The 18,414-nt window shown below is 37.3% G+C and overlaps 1 protein-coding gene across 1 annotated transcript; it reads right to left on the bottom strand.

Moving 5' to 3' along the window:
- Positions 1-9,548: 9,548 nt before the first annotated feature.
- Positions 9,549-17,744, bottom strand: LOC101674890 (cytochrome c oxidase subunit 7A-related protein, mitochondrial-like). The gene is made up of 2 exons (XM_045067731.1): positions 17,577-17,744; positions 9,549-10,083 (listed from the first exon to the last, which is right to left on the bottom strand). The coding sequence occupies exons 1-2, from the start codon at positions 17,742-17,744 to the stop codon at positions 9,694-9,696; spliced, it is 558 nt and encodes a 185-aa protein (XP_044923666.1). The 3' UTR covers positions 9,549-9,693.
- Between the last annotated feature and the right edge of the window lie 670 nt (positions 17,745-18,414).

Here is an 18,414-nt window from a genome sequence, read left to right as displayed (position 1 = left end):
GAGAGCCCGATGCGGGACTCGATCCCAGGACCCTGAGATCATGACCTGAGCCGAAGGCAGCGGCTTAACCCACTGAGCCACCCAGGCACCCCAGAAAACCAAGTATTTAAATACTGCTGTGGGAAAAGTCAAAAAGAATTTAGAAGAAATCCTTTCTTTTCTCCAGCCTAAATTTTCCACTGGAGATATACAAAGGACAAAGTTACACTCCTAATCTCCCTAACTTCAGTAAAGAACTCTTCAGAGGATTCTTTTGATATTGATTGATATTGGCCCTTAAAGCCTGGCCTTTTCTGTACATGTACTGGGCATCATGTGCAGGAACTTTAGGATGGGACTGTATCTACTAACCCTGCCCTCAGAGCAAAATATCTGCCTTGACTAACCTTTGGGCGGGAACTCAATGATGTGTGTTCTTATTAGGTCCTAACTCCAAAAATTCACTCAAACCTACCACCTCCTTTCCAAAGAATGACTGAATTAGAGGTTGCAGCACAGAATACTTAAATAGGAATTAGCCATCACATTGGCTCTACTCTTCCTGTATGGCTACAATGGTAGCAATGATACTGGTGAAGCCCACATTAACATATTCCACAGAAACAGCACAATTCAGAAAGAAGAATGATTATATAGACATCCCAAAGAACAAAAATAGTATAGATCACATGTGAGGCATTAATAGAAACATACATGATGAGCATTCCCCTATGTATTTTGTCACTGTTGTTACAAACAAGTGTTTGTTGTATAATTACATTATATTTTCTTACCTTTTTCCTTGTGACCCTAGAGTAGAATCAACTTGGCACTGAATTGACTCTATTCCTAAGGGACAAATCCCTTCATTGAAGGAGAATCTTGCTCCAAGAATCCCACGCTCAGCTGCTAGATTAAGAGAATTAACATAGAAAAATGCAAAAAAAAAAGGCATTTTAGTACAATACAGCTAATTCTGTATATGCAAGTGGGTGGACCTGTATCACAGAGCAGCAACACTGCAGAGAAGACCCATGCCTTTACGGGATAACTTTGTCCCTTCTGCCTAACTAAACTTCCAAACAAGCCTCCAGCTTTGTTTTCTACTCCTACAAATGTTATTTACATCGTAGAATCACTTTTTTTCAAGGTGTATGTTGAGTGTGATTCTTAACCCACTGAGCCACCCAGGTGCCCCTTGTTGAGTGTGATTATTAAAAGCAAGTGTCAGCTGAAGCTATTTATTGAATGTAGATTATAATTATCTTTTCTTAAAGGAATAGCCCATTGTGCCAAGATCCCAAGCAAACCCACCACCTAGTGACATGCAGGGCACTTGTCTACACCTTCAGAGCTTGCCAGAGCTACAGATGCCATCTTTCTGAACTGCCTTTGAAGTTCTCCTGTTTTTGCACTTCAAAGAGGTACCAAGACAATAGTAGGGATGCAGGGAATGGGTCCCATTCCCCAATTCAAAAAATGTCAGACATATTTTATGAGTCTAAATGACTTTGTGTCTCATTGTCAAAATCTTTCTTCACCAAGAGATTAAAACTAGCTGGAACACAGTAGACTGTATTAATTACATAGTCTATTAATTAAAGACTTTGTACATAAAACAATTAACCACGAAGTATCTATGCCAGCTGATTAGACTTTTATTATTGACGTGGCAAAAAGAGATAGCAGGATCTTTAACAAAATTATTTCAGATATACTATTACCTCCCCTTTTTGTAGCATTCTCAAACAACTCTTTACCATCACCAAATGCCCCTGCTGTTCTCTCAATTCCACTAGCAAGAGGTGCAAGCTTCTGGGTTAATTCTATGTAATAAATCAACATTTCTAAATAAGATTGGTGTATTTAAAAAAATCAGTTGCTGTGACTTCACTGTTTGGTACAGTTTTCTATACTAAAGGGCTTGGTAAAGTTTTCAATATTTTAACAACTTAAAAAAATTAGCAGTGACTGGCACCCAAACCTAAAAGAAAGCCAGCAACAGGTCTAATGAAAATCGTGCAGAGAGCCCATCAGACATTAAGTAAATACTTTGCTTCTGTTTTCTAGTCCCTTTTTGTTTGGTTACCATGGCAACCTGTTTTTGTGGGGGTCACTTGGAATGTATAAGAATTTGCTGCAATTAGATGCTTGTGTCCCATTGGCCAGTATGATAGAGAGTAGTAAAACTAAAAAGAAATAAAAGAGAAGGAAAGGCACGGGTGAATGTGGACAAAGCCAACATGCACTTTGGGAACCAAAAAAAAAAAATTTTGTAAGCCTAATTATCCTTCAGAGCTATTTTCAAAGTTGCTCTTAATAAAAGTTTCCATATCCGTTAGCCCGTGATTTCTCACCTTGTTGACCTTCCAAACTACTCCTCAGCTGTAACGCACTTACTACACTTTTGTTGTTCTCTAATTGTTTGATGGATATATCTTATCCCTTCAAATTCTTCGGGGTCAGGACCACATGCTATACTTTTGAGGCAGTGTGATGAAAGCGAGAAACCCATGGAAGGGGAATCAGATGTGATGGATTGCGGCCCAGGCTCCGAAACCAGTTAGACAACACTGAGCCAAATGCCTTCCGCTTCACTGAGACTGTTTCCATATTATAAGACTCATGCCTTTTTAAAGTGTTATAAAAATTAGATTATGTATATTATCGAGAGTGTTATTTAAACCTGTGACATGTGCTTATTATATATATCCTGAATTAAGTTTAATTGATTCAATATCTTGTTCTATAATTCTGCCTCAGGCAGCCTTGAATGTCTAGAAGATTAAGGTACCTTTTGCTTCTCTAATACTCAAGAGACACTATTATTTTTTTTACAGACTCTCAGACTATAAATTTTAATTCCATGGTTAGGCGGAGAGAAGGTATCCTACTTATCAGATGAAAAGAGGGAGCAACTTAAATGTCTGTGAGTGTTTTCACAAAAAAAAATAACAGCATCAATATAAGCTCAAAGATTTGCATAGCCTGGCTCATAAGAAGGCAAAGCAGCATTACAGTGGTGTCTTACCCAGATCCATACACTCTGAATCACAGAGGAATTATTTACTTAAAATGGCATCACTGCTTTTTTTCTTCTTTTTTTTGGAAACAATACCTTTTAAAGTTTAGACCTATCACGACATATCGAATATTTCAAAGATTAGCTAAATCCTCCTCCGCTCACCATATTCATTCCAGATGCTTTAAGCACTTGTTGACTCTGCTCAAGAAGGTTATCCATTCAGGCTTTATTTCAACATCTCCACTGGCTAAAAAACAAAACAAAACAAAAACCAAAAAAAAAAAAAAAACTTCACCATATCCCAAATCCATTCATCCTGTGTTCAAGCAGCTCTAATTGTCGGATAATTCTTCCTCATAGTAAATTCAAATCCCTCTTCCCTGTTGTTCTATCCATTGGTCCCAGGCTACAGTTGCTCTCATAACACTGTTTGGAATTCTTCACCTTGTCTATACATGAGGTTTCCAAGTCCTTCTTCAAGAGGCATCCTGAGCTAAACACAGTCCTCTGTGTGCTGGCTGACCAGGACAGTGTTTGATAGGACTATGACCCCGTAGTTAATTCAACAAGCATGGTTGTGTGCCTGTTTGAAGCTATATGCTGAAGATCAAAGATAAACTCGACAACATCTTTGATTTCAGGGAGATGATAATCTAAAGGAGTACCCAAGAGTGTTAACAAATAGCTTCAACAGGAGGGCTGAAAGCTAAGGTTGACAATACAGTAATGTTTTAAAGAGTGTATTTTCAATGCTTCCAGGGGGAGAGGAAAAGGGTCAGAAAAAGTTTCAGAGAGAAGGTTTTCCCAGGTAGTCCAAAGAAAAAGAACATTCTGGGAAGCTCTGATGTAATGATTCAACATGAAAAACTGAGGGAATTCCAAAAAGTCCATTACAACTGATATGCAGGGTATAAGGCAAAACCTTACGTTAGAGAGGTAGGCAAGGGCCAAATGATGGAGGACTGTGTGCCCCACGCGAAGACATGTGAACTTTGTCTTATAATCTAGTGGTCTCCAAACTGGGGCATACATGTCACAGGGGATGCACAAAATGCTCCACGAGGGTAAAATAGGAGGACTTCTAGTTTATTTGATTTTTACCCCAAGAATCAGGAAAATGTTAAGCTTCACTAGTATTTCATTTGAATTGACACTGGCAACCTCCATCAATAGATTTGAAATTCAAACTGTCACATATCACATACAGTAAGCAAAACATCCTAATGATAAAGAATTCCACAACATGAAGGGCTGGACGCTGGCCATCTCCCTGTGACTCATTTCACTTTTATCAAAAATGTTGCATTTTATGGTATCTAGTTCAGTAGATTTATGGATTATATTATCTATTTTTAAGTAAATAACCCTCATAAAATAGACAGGTGACTTAAGAAAGATCTCTTCAAAGAAACCCCAAACTGAAGATAACACTAATAGGGTAAGCAAAGAAAAACCTAAGAAAAGGGCAGAGCTGATCCTTCTATTCCTTGTATAATCTCTTTGTCAGGTAAAAATACTAATGACACGTTCAGATCTGTTAAATCATTTATATATATATATATATATATATATATATGCATATACATGTATATATATAATGCATATACATGTGTATATATATGTATATACATACATAAAGAATACTATTTTAAGATATGAATTTATATCTAGAATATGAAGACCTTAGAAATTTTTTCTAAATTTGATAGATTAATAGCTTCTTTTTTTTTTTTTTAAAGATTTTATTTATTTATTTGACAGAGAGAGATCACAAGTAGGCAGAGAGGCAGGCAGAGAGAGAGGAGGAAGCAGGTTCCCTGCTGAGCAGAGAGCCCGATGTGGGACTCGATCCCAGGACCCTGAGATCATGACCTGAGCCGAAGGCAGCGGCTTAACCCACTGAGCCACTCAGGTGCCCCGATTAATAGCTTCTTTTGCAGGATTTTTTTTTTAATTTTTTTCTAAAGATTTTATTTATTTATTTAACAGAGAGAGATCACAAGTAGGCAGAGAGGCAGACAGAGAGAGAGGAGGAAGCAGGCTCCCTGCTAAGCAGAGAGCCCGATTCGGGGCTCGATCCCAGGACCCTGGGATCATGATCTGAGCCGAAGGCAGAGGCCTTAACCCCACTGAGCCACCCAGGCGCCCCTGCAGGATTTTTTTGAAATTTTATTTATTTATTTGAGAGAAAGAGCACAAAAGCAGGAGTAGAAGCAGAGGAAAAAGGAGAAACAGACTGCCTGCCAAGCAGGGAGCCCAAAGCAAGGCTCAATCCAGGGCCCCGGGCTTATGACCTGAGCCAAAGGCAGATGCTTAACTGACTGAGCCCCCCAAGTGCCCTTCTTTTGCAGGACTTTTACTTAGCAGTAATAAGTTTAGTTAAAAATACTTGCTCTTCCCTTCTTAGGAAACACAGTCCAAAGCATGCTGAAGGCCTCTGTTGACCTTAGCAGATGATGCAGTGATGATGCAGTGACCCTGCTCACATCCCTTCCGCATCCCTTGTCCTTGAGCCTTGGAGACTACATCTTAATACACCGTAGCGCTCCATCTGAGGGCTCTCTAGATCCGCAAATAGGTAGGCCAGAAGTGCTCAGTAACTCTTGTCTGCTGCTGACAGATAAGAGTTGGAGAATATTTACTATGCCTTGAGGGCAACTCCTCAGAGAAATTCTGTGCTAGCTCCTGAGCTAGCAGTGTCCCAGAGCAGGAACCTGCTTGGTGACATGTCCTGTACTGGATCATTCTCTTCCTTTTCTCACTTCTGCCATCCCTTATCCATGCTTTCTGGGATCGCCTTCTCCCAAACAAACTACTTACACTCAAATCCTTCTTTCAAGATCTGCTTCTTTGGGAACCCAACCTAAGACAGTGACTGCTTAAAATGCACCAGATAAGAGGCGCCTGGGTGGCTCACTTGGTTGAATAGTTGAGCATCTTCCTTTGGCTCAGGTCATGATCCCAGAGCTCCAGAATGTCTCACCTCAGGCTCCAGCCTCCCCTCAGGCCCCCTGCTCAGTGGGGAGTCTGCTTCCCCCTCCCTACTTCTCCCTCTCTCTCCACTCTTTCCCTGCTCATGCTTGCTTTCTCCTGTTCACTCTCTCTCTCTCAAATAAAATCTTTAAAAAAATGCATCAGATAAATCAGTGGAAAACAAAGCTGAATATTTGAAGAAGTTAAGTATTAGACACTTGCTAAACACTTGAGAATAAAACTATGGATGTTTCTAACATGTTTCTTTTTGATATTTGTTATACTCTCAATAATGAAATACATGAACAACTTTTTGTTGAGCCAGTAAAGTGTAATGAAGAATATACTTTTTCATTAGTATTGATATCTTTTGAAAACACTATGTCAGGGAAATAGTGGGTATAAATAGAAAATTGACTAAAGAGAAAAAGAAAAAAGGCCCTAGGGTAAAGTGACAACGTTAGCACCACAGCAAAATTCATCAACTACATTATTATAGGCAAATAAAAATGGCAAAGCAGATGAGCATTTTATTTTGTTGATGGCATTAATTTCATAAAAACAGAGCTGTCCAAGTTTTTATAATATTTCAATATCACCTTTTAATGAGGTTTAAAAAAACTATCATGAAAATCTGAGGTATTACATAGAAATTTGTTATCTCACAGCAAAGAACTGAAAAAGAACTTTCATATATAAAGATGAAAACTTACGTCCACACAAAAATGAATTGCACATTTTCCTTTTACAAATAGTCAAAATTTGCTTACCTTTCCTGTGATGAGAATAATTTTCCATTATCATACTACCCCCCAGATGGAGTTTTTTAAATAAGTAAACATCAATCAAAATGTTAACAGATTTCATGAATATCAAAATATTGATTCTAAGCTATTTATAGAGATGCAAAAGACCCCAAATAGTCCACCCAGAATTGATGGAAAAGAACAAAGGTTTACAATTAAGCTACAGTCATAAAGACAGTGTGGTTTGGCAAAAGAATAAACAAACAGATCCATGGACAGAACAGAGAGGCCAGAAAGAGACTCACATAAATGCAGTCACTGCTCTTTGACTTTGAAAGGAGCAAAGGCAGCCCAGTGGTGCTGGAAGAACTAGACATCTACATGCAAAAAAATTCATCTAGGCACAGACCTTATACTTCTTAGAAAAAATAACCCAAAATAGATCATAAACTTAAATGTAAAATGCAAAACTATGAAACTCTAGAAGTTATCAGAAGAGAAAACCTAGATGACAGAAAGTCTGAACATGCACCTCACCAAAGACATAGACAGCATAAGGATATGAAGAGAGTGTCCCTATCATATTTCATCAGAGTATGCAAACTAGAACAACAATGAGGTATCCCTACACTCCCATCAGAATGGCCAAAATCTGGAAGGCTGACAACACCAAATGCTGACAAGAATGTAGAGTAACACGGATTTTTTTTTTAATTTTATTTATTTATTTGTCAGAGACAGAGGGAGAGAGAGCGAGTGAGCACAGGCAGACAGAGAGGCAGGCAAAGGCAGAGGGAGAAGCAGGCTCCCTGCCGAGTAAGGAGCCCGATGCGGGACTCGATCCCAGAACCCTGGGATCATGACCTGAGCTGAAGGCAGCTGCTTAACCAACTGAGCCACCCAGGCGTCCCGAGTAACACGGATTCTTGTTGATTGCTGGTGAGAATCCAAAATGATACAGCCACTTTGGAAGACAGTTTGGTTTCTTACAAAACTAAACGAAATGTACTCTCACCATATGATCCAGTAATCACCCTCCTTGGTCTGCACCCAAAGGAGATGAAAACTTACGTCCACACAAAAATCTTCCCAGGGATATTTATATCAGCTTTGTTGACAACTGCCCAAACTTGGAAGCAGCCAAGATGTCCCTCTGTAGATGAATGGACAAATAAACTGGTATAGCCAGACAATAAAATATTATTCAGCACTAAATAGAAATGAGCTATTAAGTCATGAAAAAGACATGGAGGAAACTTAAATCCCTATGAGTTAGAGAAAGCCTATCTGAAAAGGGTACATACTGAATGACTCAAACTATATGCAAAAAAAACCACTATGGAGACAAGGAAAAAAATCAGCTGTCAGGAGTGAGAGATGGGAAGAGAACAGGGAGAGCACAGATGTTGAGGGCAGGGACAGACTCTGTATGCTGGATATATGTTAATATGTGTCTGTTCAAACCCACAGATTATACAGCAAGAGTCAGCTTTAAGGTAAACTATGGACTTTGGACAAACATAATTTGGCAGTGCAGATTCATCTTTGATAAATATCACTTTGATATTTTGATACAATTCTGGTGAGGGATATTGCTAATGGAGGAGACGTGTGTGGGGGCAGAAGGCGTATGGGGAACCTCTGTACCTTCCTCTCAATTTTGTTGTAAATCTAAAACTGCTCTAAAAAATTAAGTCTTTAATAAATAGACAATCTGTCCTTTCAGAATAAAGGTGAGAGCTTAGCAATGAGTGAAAAAGCAACTGTTTTTCAAAAGAAATGTGTATGGACGACAGAGCATATGGTCTTGAAATTTTTCCTTTATTTCCTTTATTGTGTGATTTCCTTTACCCAAAAGCAATGCAAAAGTGTTGTTCTCATGTCTACACATATAAAAGCATGAAAATTAAATTATCTAACTTGTAAAATTTTGTAAATAAAAGGTTTCAGTAGGGTTTTCTTGTTTAAAGATACTGAAGTATAACACCGTTTAGTTAGCTCACAAGAACAACTGATTGAAATTATGGAAGATAAAAATATATTGCCAAATTTCATGAAAAAATGAATAACTGATGGGTGGACTGAAAAATAAAAATTATATTTTAGTTATAACCAATGATGCACTTCTATTTGTTTTTGAAGTATCCTGTGTTTAACCACTGTAGCAATCAAAAGCAAATCTCAAAATAAACTGAATTCTGAATCACTATACCAAAATTAGGTTAAGCTAAGTTTTTTGGTTTTTTGGTGTTTTTTTTTGAGATTTTTCATTCATGTATTTATTCCACAATCAAAATAAGTCATAATTTAAAGCCATAACATTTTGAAAAGGTAAAGGAGGCTTTGTGTCACAGCTGCATTAATAAAACACACTGGTCTAAAGTACAACACTCAACAGGTGTCTTCTGTTCCCGAGATGGAATAAATACAAACAATTACACCTAAAATTTCACTAAAGATCTGAGGTGAGGCAAATAACCCTTGGAAACAAACTGTCCAATGAACAGAGTCAGGCTGCAAATAATTTTTAACATTTTACTGCAAGAAGGAAAAAACCCCATGGTGTCTACTAGCATAAACCTCCATTTCATACTCCTGGCCTTGGTTTCTCTCTACCTTCCTCAATCACATCCAAATCCAGAAAGGCCTCTGTACCCCACGTTCAAAAACACCACTGTGAGTCCCTAAGGACCTCAGCACAGACTACTGTCAAAGAGCCTGTGTGCAGCCTCCCTCTAGAACCTCCAGGGAAATCAGGAGCCCAAGGAGCAGCAGCATTTCTTTAAGCAATAGTATTAACTGTCCAATGTGCTTTTCATAAACCAAAATACCGCCTTAATATCTTCCTATTTCTCTGGGAAAATGTTAAGTAAACCATTCAAGTAAAAAAGAAAATGTTTACAGAGCAGTGAAAAATGAAAATTCAAAGGGTTTATGCCAAAAAGCAAACCAGTCCTCTGCAGCCTCAAGTCATTTGTTTCTGGGCTGCGAAGCCATGTAGAGCGCAATCAGGCAGTAGATGGTCCCCCCCAGCGTCAGTGCCATGGTGGTCCAGTAAAGCATTTGGTCAGGCAGGCCTCGTTTCAGGTGGATGGGCACACCATCGGATTTCTGGAAAAACTTCTGCAGCTCGGGAACTTTGTTTTTCCCAGCATAATCATATACAGGAAAATCAGAACTCAGTTTGGTTGGTGTGGCAAAGATGATAGGTGGTGCTTCTGTGGAAACCAAAGGCCTTAATCCCTGCGGGCTATAGGCATCGGAAGCCCATGTTCCAGTCAACTTCTGCGTGAAGCCACTAAACTTGTAATACAGGACGCCGGGTGTCCGGCTTCCCGCAGCCGCTGCCTGCGCGACTGCCTAAGCTAAGTTTTTAAAAAATGAAACACATTAAAGCACACTGCAAAAATAGGTTTTTATTTGTTTTATTAATACATGATATTCTGAAGATTTAAATTCCTATTGTATCTCATCCTTTTAAAATTTGTTTTGTGTATGTTTTATGATGTATGAAATATTTACATTATATACTTATTTTACATATTTATGTTGAATATACATGCTCCATTCTTTTTTAATAAAGATTTTATTTATTTATGTATTTATCTATCTAAATATTTATTTAGAGAGAGGAGGAACAAGAAAGGGTCAAGCAGACTCTGTGTTGAGCGCAGAGCCCGATGTCAGACTCAATTTCATGACCTTGAGATCATGACCTGATCAGAAATCAAGAGTCTGACATTCAACTGTCTGAGCCACCCAGGCACTCTTTCCAACATGGCTATAGATAGGGCACATAGACAATGGGAAGACTGGATGAATGTCTACTGGAAGTTTTAGAGTTGGGAAATAACATGATCACATTTGTGTTTTGAATGCACACTCTAGAAATGGTGTAGACAGCCAAGCAAATTTGGAGACAGATGAACAAGGAAACTATCTGACAGTAAAGTAGAGATAATTAGTCCCAAATTAAAAACCAGTAGTAATTGACAGAGAGACGAACAGTTGCTGAAGTGACTAGAACTTGGAAAACCAATGTATGTAAGGATCAGAGAAAGACCAAAATAAGGATAAGTTGACTGCCTAGTTTGGGGCAAGAGTGACTTCATTGGTAGTAGGTTCGCACCAAGACAGGTCCTCCCAAACAGAAAATACCAAGAGAACAGCAGGGTTAGGAGGAAAAGCTAATATACCTGCTAAATCCTACATTTATCCCTATCTCCTACACCAAGATGTTATAGGAGATAAATACTATGGCAGAAGGCTGGGCTTACAGAGTTGAAAGTTGTCAGCTTGTATGATTACACTTTGTTACTCTATTAATGCAGCTTAAAAATAGACTGTTTTAGGTTTTTCTGAGGAGGGAAAAAGTAAGTATGTCATCCTGCTAATTCATACTGAGTTTAAAATTAACTTTTAATTCTTTTTCACATGTGATATCGTTTAGGCACTTCTCTTTATGCTGTGTATTTGCCATTATGTCTATGGACCTAAGAACAGGACATTTCCCTGGTGCTTATCTCACTTTGCCTTGCTCAAGTCAACACATCGAAAGGTTTATGGAGCTCTCCTTAGTGATGACTATCAAGCGCATCAACCAGAAATTCCAGCTTCATATCATCACTTGCTAATGTCTGTTAACTGAAAATTTCATGGCATGTCTTTTTGCCCTTCCTGGCTCCCAAGCACCTATTACTGAATTGATGGGTTTATGGCACCCTATCATCATCAGTAAACTGCATCCCAACTATTTTATTTTTCCTTTTTATGTTGTTCTTCCTTACACTACATTTCCAGTCCCTTTTCTTTTCCTTCCAGTATCCCCTACTATATTTGATCTGCACCGAAAAAATAAAATGATTGAGCGCTCTACAGTCTTAACTTTCCCATTAATGAGAATGACCTCTCTCTCCATCTATAGAGATTCATTCATTCATTCATTCACTGAATATTTCCTCAGTGCCGACTGTGTTTCAAATTCTTCTTTTAAAAGGTGTGATCATATTAGGCAAAAGTTTCTTTACCTCTCTTAATAGAATTTTAATATTTTTTCAAAAGTATTTTCTTAGGTCAATTTCTAGGTAGATACTTTAAGTTTTCTTGCTATAATGCAAGGCATCATATTACCCATTATATTTTTAGTTAGTGCAAGTATAGAAGAACTCTGTTGGTATTTTTGTTGTGGTTACTGTTGGTCTTCTATATAGCAACCTCACTGAACTCTTTTATTAGTTTTAAGAGTCTGTTAATTGTCTTGAATTTCCAGTCCTTGAATTTTTTATATCTTTTTCTTGCCTTACTGCACTGGCCAGAGATCATTACTTTTGCAAGGATTCACAAACCACCCTCTCAGTAATTCAATCTAGCTTGAAAATGAGACTAACAGTCCACAGTTTGCATATTAGTTTCTCTTCTTCTTTGGAAAAAAGAAAATCTATTGAGTTTTCCAGAACATCTTATTTTCCCCAATATCTTCTTTAAAAATCTCAGTCCATACTATATTGTAAATATGAAAGTTGCTAAGAGAGTAGATCTTAAAAATTCTCAACACAAAAAATTCTGTTACTATGTATGGTGATAGATTTAACTAGACTTATTGTGGTGATCATTTTGCAATATATACAAACATTGAATAATTACGCTGTACACCAAGCTAATATAACATTATACGTCACTTAAACTTCAATTTTTAAAGAAAATCTCAGTCCAGGAGTACCCGGTGGCTCAGTCAGTTAAGTGGCCATCTCCCGATGTTTGCTCAGGTCATGATCTTGGGATCTTGGGATCAAGCCCTGTATGGGACTCTGTGCTCAGTGGGGAGTTTGCTTGGGATTCTCTCCCCCTCTCATTGGGCCTCTCCCCCTGCTTGTTCTCTCAAATAAATATTTATTTCTCTCTCTCTCCAAAATAAATAAGTTAAATCTTTAAAAAAAAAAAAAAAAAAAAAACCTCAGTCCAAAGATTTTCAGAATTTTCTAAATAAGATTGTGTGCACATTCCCTGGGGCCATTTTACTTGCTAAATAAATACCTTGTTTTAAGTTTTGGGGTTTTTTTTAATATTTATTTTAGAGAGAGAGGAAGAGTGCAAGCAGGGGCAGGGACAGAGAGAGAATCGCAAGACTACTCCCCTGCTGAACATGGAGCCCAACTCAGGGCTCCGTCTCGTTACCCATGAGATCATGACCTGAGCCAAAACCCAGAGTCAGATCTTCAACCAACTAAGCAATCCAGGTTCCCCTCAAGTTTTCTTAAAAGAAAGACTCATGTTAAAGCCTATATGATGCTGGAGAAAGGTAATCAATGGAATTTTATTTGAACCTGAAATGAGGGCTTTATACAGTAGCAGCTATAAATGTCAGTTGGATACTCATTTCTGGGGTAGATTTATTCCCACTCACTATCATCTTTAGAGCCCCTCAAATAATGGAATGGAGTGGGGAAAACAGAATGTATCACAAGGGTGATAGAGGTAACAACCGATTTTAATAAGACATGAACAAATATTCTAAAAGGATGAAGAGCTCCGAAGCTCGAGTTCATTTAGTATGTCATGATTTATTGAGAGTAAAATCAGGACTTAGTGCCTGATTGTACCTGTTGCATGAAGAAAGAGATACCTTAACTTTTCTGTATGATCATTTTGTTGCTTTTCCAAAGCATTAAATTCCTGTTCAATTGAAGACATTTCCAGAACAAACCTTTTTGGTTGTTTCAGGGGCATTACATATTTGTTTATGAATCAATTATTGTAAATTGCAGTATGTGCTTCTTTTTATTATGCTAATGCTGTATATCATTACACTTTTTGTTTTACTTGGCTGTATTTTAATGTCTAGTTAGCTAGTGACATTGACACTAAAACAAATTTTTGGCACATGTTTGGAGTGGACTGTAACTCAGAATCAAATTTAAATGGTTTGTTGTGAAGCCAGGAAAATTGCTGCAACAGCAAACACAAAAATATATTCACTCAGCTAATACATGTTAACATTCAAGAAATTTACTTAAAATACACACACACACACAATATTTGAACAGAGGTCGAGGTAACAATTATAGAAAAGCTCCCATATTAACAGGAATCAATAAACTAACTAGTTTATTTATCTCCCTCCTTTGCCAGAGAGAATATTGAGAAGAGAAATAACAAAAATGGAGAAGGGGAGAAATGCATACACTACATTTAAAATATCTTCTCCAAGATCATATTTTATTTTGTAAGTGATATCATACTCTTTCCCTTCACAAGTTCTATTCACTTAACTTCTATGATGAAGTTTAATCATTACCTTCACCTACCAGTTCAACTACCAACTTTAATTACCAGTTTCATACTCACTAAAAAGTAATAATAATTACATCAAGGGAATAGCAAGTGATAGTACTTATTTTCATGTTTTCATCCTGATATGCAAACTATTCATTTAAGGATTTCTTTCCTGTTGGATCGCACTTAATTAATAATTTGGATGATTCTATTTTTCCGTGAGAAACCACAATGCGACCGTAAGTATTTTTTTAAAAGAACCCTCATATTAAGAGGAGAAAGAGCCACAGACATATAGTGATAAGGGCAGAGCTGGTTAAAAGCACTAAAAGCAGAAGTATTTACAGATCACACTGCTTCAGCTCTTTCTAGAGCAATAAATCCAAACAGGGCTCTGCCTTATGTGGCTTTCTTTCACTTTACAGATGCTGAAAACTTTCATTTCAAGTTTCTATCTCCTAGAAGTGGGATGGGGAAAAAAAAAAAAAGCTGGTTATTATTCCTAAACCCATTGAAATTGCATTTGTGGCATCAAAATGGATTTTTTTTTTTAAGCAGGATGTTGGATTGACAGTAAAGCAGCTGCTCTGCAACAAGCGAAAGCAAAAATTAATAAGAGACCTTAGCAAAAGAAAGACTATTGGTTTTGCACACCCAGAGCAAATTGGCTGGATTTAGAAGAGCACACTTTGATCTTTTCCAGACTAATTACTGCTCTGTGGTTTGACTGTTTTGTACATTAGTTGCCCTTCATACAAAACCGAAACTGCTATGGTACACAGCTGTAATACAAATGAAAATTTGACATTCAGTAAACAAAGCATGGCAAGGGTCATTCTTTCAGCACAATAACTGCATAATACAATTTTAGAATGCCTTTTGTATACAAAAAAATGACACATTTTAAGGCAGTTTTGAACTCAGTGTAGGCAGTCAAGGCTGTTTATAAAGGACATAGAAATTGCTCCCAACTCTGATCTATAAATACAGATTGAAAACAGTTTATTTCAACATTGCAGAAATGCTAAGGAATTCACAATTTTACAGAAATAAATGTATCTGTTTTTAGAAGATGTTTTTTTTCACTTGTCTATAAGGTTAATTGGGAGCAGATTTCCTAAGGAGCTGTTTGCTAGAGCAATGTTTATTCACCAATATGATTCTGGATTTGCTTCTGGGAAAGAACTCAAAGTATTTTATATGTATACTTTATATCAAAATACTTAATACTATATTTTTCAGAAAAGGTAATGAATTAAATATTATAAATTAATATTTTCAACAAACCCAATTGAGGAATTTTTTTAAGGCATCAGTCTATCCCTGCATAAATGATATATTTAGCTTATAATCAAGTTACCCTTCTAAATGGCATGACTTTAAAGAGTTTTCATTTTTAATGTGGTCTTGATGGTCACTCTAATAAGCTGTACAATAAGTTATCAAATGACTAAAAAATGGATCAAGTATATTGAAAGGCTTTTATGTTATACTAGATTTGGTCTGTATTTAAATCAACTTAACCTTTGAAGCTATACAATTGTTACCCAGTTTTTGTCAACACACACAACCCCACAACTTCAAAATACCTACACTTAAAAGTCAGAGGACTTTCAATAATTCAAAGTTGAAATATTTCAAATATAGAGAAATATTTGATTAAAGAAGTGATCTATCAGAAACATTTCCGGCTAGACTAGACAAAACAACACCAACCCTTTTTTTATGCTTTATTTCTCTCAAACTTTTGAAAAAAGTTGATATAGAGAATATTGCTGATCTAGTTCATGTAATTAACTGTTCACCAGAAACTAAAAAAAAAAAAATCTGTATCTGGGATAACAAACTGGGGCAGTGCGCAAGAGTGTCAGAGATTAGAGACACTGCGCTCCTCCATCCAACCATTTACAAATGCCACATGTTGAGCAAGTTGGCTCTGTCATCATTTCTTTAATTGCTATAGGAATTATATAAATTGTGTGACCTCTTTTTGCTTTTAAAACTTAGCTGGATACATCCTTCGTATACACACAAAGCTGTTTTCTAAATGCCTGTTTCTGTCTGGCTCATTTACCTTTACCTAACGGAACAGCTCTCCTGGGGGCGGGGGGGATAGCGGCAGCGGGCAGAGTAGTTACCTATTCACAGCAAGAGACTTGAGAGTTCAGTACAATAGATTTTCACAATATGTTTAGGAGAGGCCCAGAGCTACAGTGCTAAGCACCATGTGGAAAGGTAGATAAATACATACAGATAGAACCATAGACCTCGGCCAAGTGGAGTGAAGAATAACAGAGAATCTATAACGCTTTCTACTTCAGCAGCAATCAAACCCAACCTCTGCAAATTAATCAGCCTGCAAAACACCACGAATGGAGAAAAGAGGATATTGATTCCTGGAGAAGTCACCTATATTTTATTTTCCCATTAAAAATAATCACAGAATGCTATTCTAAAATACGAACGTTTTCCCCCATGAAGTATAAAACAGACCAGTTCCTTTTTGCTAATACATCTGAGATTATCTCAGAATGACTCCATGAAACACTTTTAATTTTTATCTGGGGAGAAAATTGTTAAATAAACCCTTAAAGTATTATTTGCCAAGCATGCCATGTTTTTCCTTAACGGTGTTAGAGTCCTGGGGTTATAGTAATTTACTGATGACTCAGTTTAGTAGGCTTTTGTTCCTGTGACCATTAATAATGTAAGGTCCGTTTCCACTTGCTTTTGTCCTATATCATGGCTTTAGACTTGGAAACTACCTGCAAAGGGGAAAAAGATATTGAAAAATACTTTTGCTTTTGCCTTTTCAAAATAAGGTTTCTTGTTAAATACCCAAATTAAAGACCTCTTCTAATTTATCCCCACTCAAAAAGTAAAAATAAATGTTCACTGAGGTAGAAATTTTTACCCAAAAAAAAGTAATTCTGAGAAACAAATTAGGTTTTATTTAATAGGGGAAGCTGTTTTCATAATGTTTTCTTAGTTATCCTGTAAAATAATAAAGAATTCTTTCATGTGCCATACAATCAATTATAACCTTATGACTCAAAGTCTTTCTAAACCCCCACCCCACCCCCATCAAATGGCTAATGTTCCAAGTTTGAGCTTTGGGGGTTGTTACAGTCACTAGTTCTGTTTTAAATTAAACACCTAATTAAAAGGAAGCCATTCATAAATAGCAATGTGCTGAAATCGGAATGGAATAATAGTGGCTCCACATACGTCCCGTTTTCCCACAAGGCTCTTAGAATATTTTCCCCCCCCGGAACAAACTGAAATTTGTCAATGAGCTCAACTGCAACGTTTGCTGCGTATGCAAACTGGCCACCGCTACCACAAGCATGTTTCAGGGTGACAGAATGGCAGCCATTGTCATTCGCCTCTAGAAATACCCCTAAAGCAGAGTGTTGCTCACAGGTTCTTCTGAGACTATTACTAATACTTCCCCGTTTCCTTCTGGCAAGAACCTAACTCCATCCAGACCAAGAGAGAACAAAAAATTCTCAGCCTGGGGGTTAAATGTGAGTACTTTCAGGAAATCTCATAAAAATAAATAAATAAATAAAATTACTCACATATAATGGGGCCTTTAACTGCTCCCCAAACCATTTTTTCATCTTCTTAAGGTCGGAGGTTACAGGGTATTTTTTTGCATGGGTTGAACACTTGCCGATCACTGAGAAGATTAAAGGCATAAATGGACAAGACTGGGTGTCAGGACTGCTACCAAAGGCTTCATTCATACCGCCACTGTTTTGGCATCTGCTTTTCACTTCTGTGCATTCAAATGCTTACCAACAATATTTGAAAATTTCAGGATCCGTCGAGCACCAGAGCAGAAGATAGCGTGTTCTGAGTATTGCATCATCTAGTGAGGGCTGGTTAGAGAGCTGACTGCCCTCCCTGGCTTCAGGAAGTTTGTTCACATTTCTCTTCCCCAAATATAAAGTGGGTATAAAAGATAGCTTTGTGGGATAAAGGCAGGCAAGGGTGAGTGAATGAAATTGTGTCTTAAAGTGATTTGAAGTCAGTGCAATTTAAGTAAAAAGAAAAAAAATTGTACCTTTAACACATTGTGATCTCACATCAAAGCAAAGGGAATGTAATCTGCTGCTTTTCCATCTGAGCAAATCCAATAGCAATCATGCTTATTAAATATTTGCACGTAGTTCTTTCTGTGATAAAATTTGTACTGTCATCCAGGAACTAATTATCTCAAATGAGAGACTGTATGTGAAAGTACCTTGTAAAGTGTAAAATATAAAGCACTATACTTGTCATAATAATAGTAATAGGTATTAAGTGCTTACTCTGTACCAGGCAATATGTTCAACAAGGGTTTATTTAAACCTCACAGCAACCTTGGGAGATAGATGCTATCATTGCCACTTTATAAGTGACAAACCTGAGAGA

The sequence above is a fragment of the Mustela putorius genome, unplaced genomic scaffold (genome assembly GCF_011764305.1).
Source record: "Mustela putorius furo isolate JIRA1106 unplaced genomic scaffold, ASM1176430v1.1 tig00003898_pilon_pilon_pilon, whole genome shotgun sequence".
NCBI classification, from domain to species: domain Eukaryota; kingdom Metazoa; phylum Chordata; class Mammalia; order Carnivora; family Mustelidae; genus Mustela; species Mustela putorius.
This window is presented reverse-complemented; position numbering and strand designations above follow the sequence as displayed.

Bases quoted from the DNA above. Each gene is read 5' to 3' on its own strand.
- LOC101674890 (XM_045067731.1), bottom strand. From the start codon at position 17,744: ATGAATGAAGCCTTTGGTAGCAGTCCTGACACCCAGTCTTGTCCATTT. The intron at 10,084-17,576 runs GTGAGTAATTTT...AACTTAGCTTAG, and splicing joins AGTTAAAGGCCCCATTATAT to GCAGTCGCGCAGGCAGCGGC.